The following is a 9,885-nucleotide window of genomic DNA, read 5'->3' as shown; positions in this document are numbered from 1 at the left end:
TTAAAAATCAATTTAATCTATAAAAATTTAGTGATTTGTAATTCGTTGAAGTTATATTTATAGTCGAATTTAATACAATACGGCAAGAAAATTATTATCCAAGTAAATGCTATAAGATTGTAAATACAAATACTTATCCAAATACTTTATATTATATATTCTTGAAACTACAACTGTTCATATAATCCAATTTTCTTATTCGTATCATTGAGATTTAAAGACAAGATATGTTTTTTTGTTGTTGCTCTGAATACCATATATATTATAGATTATATTTCAAGTTTCGTTCTCGAGATCACTGTGTAGTACCGCCTTTGTGCGCTTATTCATTACCACATAGTTCAACCATAAAATAAAATTAAGTAAGTGTATCCATAACAACTGGTTTATTTACCCTTCATTACGTTTTTTGTGCGTTTCAAGTAACATCGTTTTTTGATTTCTCTTCAAAAAAAAAAAAAAAATCAAATATTATAATCTATCAGATATCAGAAGTAAAACACTAATTTGTTGCTTGTTCATTGATAAAAATGAATAAACGTAAATTGGAAAACAATTCTCATTTGGAGGTACCTACTCCAAAAAAAATAAAAAAAATATCAGCATTTAATTGATCAGGAAATGTCATCAAATTTAGTCGACGATTCTGTTGATAATTCTTCATCTGAGGGTAAATATTAAAATATTAAAATACCTAAATAATTAAAAAAATATATATACCAGCATTTAATTAAATGATCTGGAAATGTCATCTAATTTAGTCATTGACTCTGTTGTTAACTGTTCATCTGAGGGTAAATACTAAAATACTTAACTAATCAATTTTTGATTGTTATTGGGCAACATTTTTTTGTTGTACCTTGGGCAACAAATCTTATGTTAATAAGTTGTTGTACCTTTGACTGGGCAAACATTAAAAAAAAAAAAAAAAAATTGCGTCAGGAAAATGATAGCTTGTTTTTACCTAGATCTTTTGCTCTTGCAGACTCAGATGTTGACGACCAAGATCAGAGTAGTAAATCTGATATTGAAATGGAAAATGCCTCAGATAAAAACTTGAAGGCGTCAGTGGAGTTGCAGGAGACGAAGGGTTCTGAAGTTCCTACCCTCAGTGAATCGGTGCTCCAAATCCTGGGCTCGGAAAAGAGACTTTTAAAGGATAAATGCTTTGTTTTGCATCCTGAACTAGCGTCATGCTGGAAAGATTTATTAGCTTCAGGCATGAACAAAGAAGATAAGTCTAAAATGATTGAAACTTATCCTAACAAAGGAAACTGTCCTCTAATTGCACCAACTCTCAATCCGGAATTACTCCCTCTTTTACATAAAACGGCTAAATCTCGTGATAAATTTTTTGCTAATCATCAGGATGTGTGTGGCCGTAGTTTAGTGGCTATTGGTACAGCCATCTGCAATATTTTGAATGATGAAGAGGAACCGGTAGATAAGGAACAGCTTTTAAAGCTTCTTTGTGACTCCAGCAGCATGATGTGTGACCTGTTTTTCCAGTTGTCCAAGTCCAGACGTGCACAATTGTACTCATGTGTTGATGGAAAAAGGAAGTCTGTTCTTGAAGATTCACCCACAGATGAATTTCTTTTTGGCATCGACCTTGCTAAAAGAATTAAGAATGCCTTAGCTGTTGAAAAAACAAGCTTGTCTTTAAAAAATCAAACTCCACGAAGAGATTCAAATCGACCTAAAAACTCTTTAAACTGGAGAAGCCCGTCTGCTTCAAGGATCAGCTCCAGTCAGACGGGCTACAGACGTCACTTCAACAAATCATCAGCTGCAAACAATCACAATCAAATCACAACTCGATCCCGATCAGGGAACCAACTCCCTCCAGCTCAAAATGCTCAGACACAGAAGAAATAAAGGTGAGTCCTACTGCGGGTAGGTTAAAGTATTTCGTACATGCTTGGGCCAAAATCACCTCCGATCCTTTTATCCTTGAGACGATCTCCGGATACAAAATTCCATTTATCTCTACACCAACTCAATCTTCAAAGCCCTCCAATAATCATTTATCTGAAAATAAACTTGAGGTACAGAAGGCTGTGAATGACCTTTTATCAACGGGCGCTATCCAGCAGTGTGCTGAGGAGGAGGGTCAGTTTTTATCAAGAATTTTTCTTGTACCCAAAAAAAATGGTAAAATGAGATTTATCCTTAATTTAAAGCATTTAAATAATTTCATAGAAACTGTTCATTTTAAAATGGAGGATTATAGAACAATTTTAAAATTAATATCAAGAGAATGTTTGATGGCTAATTTTGACCTGAAAGATGCATATTTTATGATTCCAATTCATAAAAATTTCTGGAAATACCTAAGATTTACCTGGAATAATTTCCTTTATGAATTTATTTGCTTACCTTTTGGCCTCTGCACGGCCCCATGGGTCTTTACTAAAATTTGTAAACCTATTATTTGCCACCTGAGAGGGCTAGGTTTGATATCAGTAGTATATCTTGATGATTGGTGGTTGGCAGCCGATTCTACTGCCCTGTGTTCAGAAAACATAAGAATTTCTCGTGAGTTAATAGAATCGTTAGGTTTTATTTTAAATGAGAGTAAGAGTAATCTTAACCCTTCAACATCATGCAAATTTCTGGGTTTTTTATTTGATTCAGTTCAAATGACAATTGAACTTACAGAAGAAAAAAGGTCTCATATACACAATTTAGTATTGAAATTTAGGGATTCCACTCATTGTACTATCAGGGAATTTTCCCAATTTGTGGGAAATATCACAGCAGCCTGCCCAGCAATTAATTATGGCTGGTTTCACTCTAAGGCGTTTGAGCAAGAACGTTATTTGGCCTTACTAAAATCTAATAATGAATACGATCATGTTATGAGTATATCTCCTTCTTTATTAAATGAATTTAACTGGTGGTCGATTAATATTATAAATTCTAAAAATCCTATTAGAAATTCAACTTTCCCTTTCACTATATATTCAGATGCTTCAACTACAGGATGGGGAGCGTCGTATGATGGACAGGTGGCTTATGGGCGCTGGAGCCCCATGGAAAGATCGTTTCATATTAACCATCTAGAACTTTTAGCAGCTTTTAACGGTTTAAAATCATTTGCATCTGATTTTGCTAATTGTAAAATTCTCCTAAGAATTGATAACTCGACTGCAATTGCTTACATTAATAAAATGGGCGGTACCAAGTTTAAACACCTGAGCGTTTTATCCTATGACATTTGGTCCTGGTGTGAATGCAGGAATATATGGATATTCGCTTCATACATTCCTTCTAAGGATAACGTTGATGCGGACAGAGCTTCTAGAATAGAAAATATAGACATTGAGTGGGAACTGTCTTCTGGTGCGTTCGATAAGATAGTTTCTCAGCTGGGCAGGCCAGACATTGATCTTTTCGCATCATCTTCAAATAAAAAATGCAAAAGGTACTGTTCCTGGCATCGTGATCCTGCTGCAGTCACTATTGATGCATTTACAATCAATTGGAAACATTTAAATTTTTTTGCTTTCCCTCCTTTCTCATTAATCTTAAAATCACTTAAGAAAATCCAAATCGATCAGGCTTGTGGAATTGTAGTAGTTCCAAACTGGCGCGGTCAGCCATGGTATCCTGTATGGCTTTCGCTGCTAGACTCAGAACCTATCATTTTTCAACCAGATGTTAATTTACTTCTCTCTCCTTGTAGACAAGTTCAACATCCGTTGGCTCAAAAACTGTCTCTGATGGCTGCCCGATTATCCACCAGGCATTTAAAAAAAAGGGGTTTAAATGATGAAGCCATTGACATCATTATCAAGTCCGTCTCTACTTCAACCCTGAAACAGTACTCCAAGCCAATAAAAGACTGGTTTTCTTTTTGCTCACAAAAAAAAATTGATATGTTTAATCCCAAAGAAGAAATTTTGATTGAATATTTCACAAAAAAATTCAAGGAAGGTGCACGGTATAGTATTTTAAATACTACTCGTGCCGCAATATCCCTTATTTGTGACAAGGAGATTGGAAAAAATCCTTTGTTATCACGCTTTCTCAGGGGTGTTTATAATATTAAACCTGCTAAACCCAAGTATGATAGAATTTATAGTTTAGATCCTTTAATTGAAAATTTAGAGCGACTAAATCCGGTAAATATACTTAATCTACAACAGTTAACAACAAAATTAGTCGTGTTGATAGCATTAGTTTCTGCACATCGTGTCCAAACAATTTCTTTAATTAAGAGAAAGAATATTATTAAAAAGGATGTAGACTATGAAATCGAAATCCCAGAAAAAATTAAAACTTCCAGGCGGGGCGCGTTTCAACCCCTATTAATATTAAAAAAATTTAATAAAAATTCAAATCTTTGTGTGGCATCTACCTTAGAACAATACTTACAGGTTACATCAAATTTAGCCGATAACATTGAGTACTTATTTGTTACAACTCGGAAACCATATAAAAAAGCATCGAAAGATACTATTAGTAGATGGCTCCGATCCTTTTTATTGGAGTGTAAGGTTGGCGATAACTATGCTTCTCATAGTTTCAGACACGCTTCGACTTCAACTGCCTTCAATAAAGGAGTTGACGTAAATATTATCAAAAGTCTGGCAGGATGGTCAGATAAATCAAAGGTATTCGAAAAATTTTATAACAGACCAATTGTTAATGATAAAAAATCTTTTGCTGAGTCAATATTATCCTGATAATGTTAATATTATTTATTTAAACTTTGTTTTTGTTCACTTAAATTATTTTGCATATGTTCGTATTATTTATGTTTAATTGCTAATTACTAATATTTTGTTTAAAAAAAAAAAAAAAAAAAATTTAATATTAATAAAGATGTAATTAAAAGGTCTCCCATCTAATTGATACTGTTAACTAATCAAATTTTAATTTATTAAATATGATTAACACAGCTCTGAACATCTACACAGTGATCTCGAGAACGAAACTTGAAATATAATTGTAAGATCGAGCGAGCCCGCCGAAGGCGGGTGAAGCTCGATCATAATTATATTGATAGTTTCGTTCGAAGAGATCACTCCCCCCCATTATATCACCCTCCCAGTGATCTCTTCTACCTAAACTAAAGCACTTCTGAACTGTATGAAGGGTAAATAAACCAGTTGTTATGGATACACTTACTTAATTTTATTTTATGGTTGAACTATGTGGTAATGAATAAGCGCACAAAGGCGGTACTACACAGTGATCTCTTCGAACGAAACTATCAATATAATTATGATCGAGCTTCACCCGCCTTCGGCGGGCTCGCTCGATCTTACAATTTTTATTGTTGTTTTAAGAATATAAACTCTCGTATATCAACATATTTCGCAATTGTTTGAGTATTTTTTCTTTTCATTGAAACCAGTTTAAAATTAGCATACAAATTTTTTTGCTGACTGGCCATGTTGCGAGTAAACAAAAATAAGAAAAAATTGATCAAAGACGAAGCTATGTGAGACTTGTGGGAGAATTGATCAAGTATACCTGTGGGGCAATGTCGTGTATCTTTGCTTTTTTAGAAAAATTTAAACTTTGAAAGGCTTTAACTCCAAACTTACAGTGATAGATATTTATATTTTAATCCATGTTAAAGAAAATTTATTTCTGCATATTTCATGACGTTTCAAAAGGTACAACATCTGCACATACCTTGTTGATAACACCATTTAAATAAAAAAGATAGCCAGTCTTTTACACAAAGTAATAAGAATATCTTTCTTCTCACTTAAAAAATAAAGAACTTTTATTTGAAATAATTTTTCGTAAGCACTATTGCTTTTTCATGAGGGGGAAAATTAAGGGAATACTTTGGTGTCCATTTTCTCCAAGAATATCAACTTAGTCAGTTATAAGAAAATTTTTTGAAAACTAGTACAAAAGGAGGAAGGTGATTCATTTCACGCTCCCTAAGAGATGCGTGAAATTACTTTTTGGAAGAAAAAAAAAGTTCTGCTACCTGCTTATAGGTGAAAAACTGAAAAAAGCTCGAAAACTTGGCACTCTTCTCTTGGAATTTCACACTCCTCTTAGGGGTCCAAATACCATACCAAAAAAGCAACTTTACATCGCGTTTTGTAATTTTAATGAAGACTTTTACTGGCGTCATTACATTAACGATGAAAGTATTGTATGAAAACTTATATTAATAATATAACAAGTGAAAACAAACAATTGACTGAGTTTATTGTTGAAATACCATGCATAGTCAGTGTTGATTTCTTTATCACATAACACATACAAACATGTGACACATACATAACTGATAATCAAGTATAGTACATATTATAAAATTTCCGCCTAATTGGCGCCCTCACGGGTAAACAGTAATGTTTACGAAAAAATGTTTCAAACAAAAGTTGTTTGATAAGGAACATGCATTTTTTACATTTAAACTTTTGTTCTATCTCTAACGGTTTACAAGATGGGTCCTATGGACCCAAGACCCAATTGACCTATGATGCTCATTTACGAACTTGACCTCACTTTTTACGTCCTGAGTACGCTGTAAAAATTTCAGCTCGATATCTTTTTTCGTTTTTGAGTTATCGTGTCCACAGACGGACGGACGGACGAACGGACGGACGAACGGGCGGACGGACGGACGGACGGACAACCGGAAATGGACTAATTAGGTGATTTTATGAACACCTATGACAAAATATTTTTTTCTAGCATCATTATTTTTAAGCGTTACAAACTTGAGACTAAACTTAATATACTATGTATATTTCATATATGCATGGTATAATGAAAAATTTCAGAACTTAAATTATTTCCACCCATGGCGCTAAATTCGACTTTGCTCGAAACGTAGAAGAGTTTTTTTTTCAATTCACCATCTTCTTAAACAATTTAGTCACGTATTTCATTTTTTAATTAATTCTTTGAAAGCAGATACGACTAACACCTTATATTTGAAAAAAAAAATTGCAAATGAAATCGATTCTAGCGTACAAATGTAGCAAAGTCAAAAGGCTGGAGTACGAAGTCGTAGCTACATACAAAAAAATAATCATTTGATGCATCTGACGAATGGAAAATATAAAAAATGTTATTAGAAAAACCAAATAAACGGTTGTTTAATGTTATTTGATTTAAAAAGATTTATTTCTCAAACAATTCACACATGTAAATAAATTCCGTTGTTGCATCTATTATTCTGACTGTAATATATCTCGATGTGAATTTACCGCATATATTGAACACATTATCTTCGATTACATGCGTTCCGAAATCCATTAAACTTTGTGTTATATTGAGAAATGACATCTCAAAACGTATGCCCGTAGTTATTTGAAGTTTTGTCACTATAGATGACAGGAATGAGCACATGATGCTAGCGCTCCTTGAATAAGAGTTTAAGAAACGCAACTATATTCAGTCAAACAGGCAAGGAGAGGGTTTGGTTTTGGCAATAGATGTAAGCGGAAGCCAATCATAGACTTTATGATCAAGCTATGACATATGGCCTATCAAAAACTACATAGTATTGTCTTAGCCTTTTTGAAAAGACGCTTGTTGCTCTGGTTAATAAGTTAAGAATAAAACGCTTTTTCTGAAATTATCTATTCGGATATCTAAACAAGGTAAAATGTGTTTGAAAATAAAATAAGCGTTCTTTTTATGAAAAGCCAACGAAACTATCAAAGTCATATCTTCAAAATACTTGCTCGATTTTCCAAAAAGAGTTGTAGCTGGAATAGACAAGCCTTAAAAAATTTGTTGAAGACGTTTCGAAATTTGGAAAATCCTATTTTAGTATCAGACTAGTGTGTTACTAAGTTTCTCTTTGAAAACGAAAGAAGGACAAGAGCTATAATGATACATTGATATTGATCGGTAGTAAAAAAAATGGGCGTATATCTAAAAATTAAATCTCGCACTAAATAATGATCCTGTTACAAAATCATAGACAGACAGTTTTACAACCTTTGAGAAATACAAAAGATCTTCGAGAATATATATGCCGAAAGGCCTTTAGACATTTATGTGATTGCTTCATGCTGATCATGTTTCAATGAGATCGGAGTATGAAAATGATGACTTTTCGAGGTATCAAGAATCCATTTTCTCATATTGGTGAAAACCGACGTTTATCTCTAATGAATTTTTTTAATATTGTTACAAAATAAATCCCCTAATTTTTGACATATACAAAAACACAAAGTCATTATGAACAAATAAATTAATGGTTTTTAATTAAACTTACAAAAGTTTTAATTAAATAGATGATTTTGAAAATTTATGATATAATTATAATACTCTATTTTAATTTTAAAATTAGTATGTCAAAATATTGCATTTAGTTAAAAATTATTCTATTTTCATACTAAAATATATTATAAGTCTTTTAAATGTAAAAATCATTAATAACAAGTTAAATTGTGATAATTTTAAAAGTTAAAAACAAAAAACTAAAAGTAAGCAGACGAAATAAAAAACAAAAGTAAAAGGCAGACAATGAAGAAGAACATGATTCAGCGAAAAATAGGAAAAAGGAAACGTATACAGATATAAATTGTTATATTTATAAAGTGTGCCAGAAAAACTAAAAAATGTTAATACATAATGTAAAAATTTTAAAACACACACCCTATATGAACCCGAGGAGAGTAGCTTTAGCAGTTTTATATCCGTGCGAGATTGAGTATCATTGCTTGTTGTTTGAAATTCAATTTTTATTTATTAATATTCGTCAAATCGAAAATTATGCAAAATATTTACTGAAATTGCACAGTAAATACGAAACTTGAAACTTTTCTTTACTACTAATATTAATTAAGAAATTCGCAAAGAAACAAATTTTTATGTCGTTAATGGAACATCGGACTCAAAAATGGAAAAGGATTCTTTTTTTAGAATTTGATTATCTAAACTATTCTAATAAAATTTAATCAATTTTTATAATTTTATAATTTTTGAAATCAACGTCATCTATTGACTTTGAATAATATTTGAATAATAATATTTTGCAACTGCGAATGTGAATTGTAGATCAATCTTACAATGAAACCGTTGTAAGATTGATAAACTACTCACTCGATTCTGTATATGATTCGTCTATGGTAGTCCAGTTCTCAGAAAGAGGGACTATTTGACGTAAAATTGTCTCAAATTCTCGCTATATTCAAAAACTTTACTCATTACATCATAGCTAGTTATTTTTATCACATATAACAATTATAACATATTTTTAAGTCGCATTTCCCCCGAAAGCTGACGATTTACGAAAGTGGTAAAATGGAAAATGGTTTCGATGAAAAATGTTATTTTTTTTAAGAGAACCAACATTCCAATTTAATGTGTTATTCTATCTCTTACCGTTAAAGATCAAAATTGACGATTAAAGAAGCCCGATAAACCCATCTCAAATCTGATAACAGAACATGATGCTCCCAATCAAACAGAACAATTTTTCACCGTTTTGTTTTTATTGCAAATTAAAAGTGTATTATTCAAATTTGATCATCCCTTACTCAATGTTTTTGCGTATGAGTATATTTCACTCATGTTTTGTATTAATTTGTTGGTGTTTGTGTAAGTAATATTTTGTATTATGAAAACTATTGTTAAACTTTTATTATTTATTAAAATTATACTAAAACTTATATAATAATAATTAGTTTACCAAATTTTACATTATTTGTTAATTATAAAATTATATCAACATCGTGTTCAAAATGTGGTTGAAAATTAACATACTTGATGACGTAGAGTGGTAGCAGTCATTTTCTATTAAATAATTACAATTTCATAATATAAGTAGATTCATTTAGTTCTAAAGAAAATATACTACAAAATTCCTAGCTGGTATAGTATTTGAAACAACAGGGTTGGACAGAAAAGTGCGTGGTTTGAAAACGCTGTTAAAAAAATTACCATAGT

General features: G+C 31.7%; 1 protein-coding gene across 2 annotated transcripts; it reads left to right on the top strand.

Annotated features, from left to right (window-relative positions):
* The first annotated feature begins 1,210 nt into the window (after nt 1-1,210).
* On the top strand, nt 1,211-4,668 carry LOC123295585. Of its 2 annotated transcripts, none has more exons than XM_044876992.1 (2): nt 1,211-1,880; nt 4,529-4,668. In XM_044876992.1, the coding sequence occupies exon 1, from the start codon at nt 1,222-1,224 to the stop codon at nt 1,876-1,878; it is 657 nt and encodes a 218-aa protein (XP_044732927.1). In that variant the 5' UTR covers nt 1,211-1,221; the 3' UTR covers nt 1,879-1,880; nt 4,529-4,668. The 2 variants fall into 2 exon arrangements, with proteins under 2 accessions (XP_044732927.1, XP_044732926.1); XM_044876991.1 differs by lacking the exon at nt 4,529-4,668 and adding an exon at nt 3,689-3,736.
* The last annotated feature ends 5,217 nt before the right edge of the window (nt 4,669-9,885 follow it).

Source organism: Chrysoperla carnea, chromosome 3 (assembly GCF_905475395.1).
Source record: "Chrysoperla carnea chromosome 3, inChrCarn1.1, whole genome shotgun sequence".
NCBI lineage: Eukaryota > Metazoa > Arthropoda > Insecta > Neuroptera > Chrysopidae > Chrysoperla > Chrysoperla carnea.
This window is presented reverse-complemented; position numbering and strand designations above follow the sequence as displayed.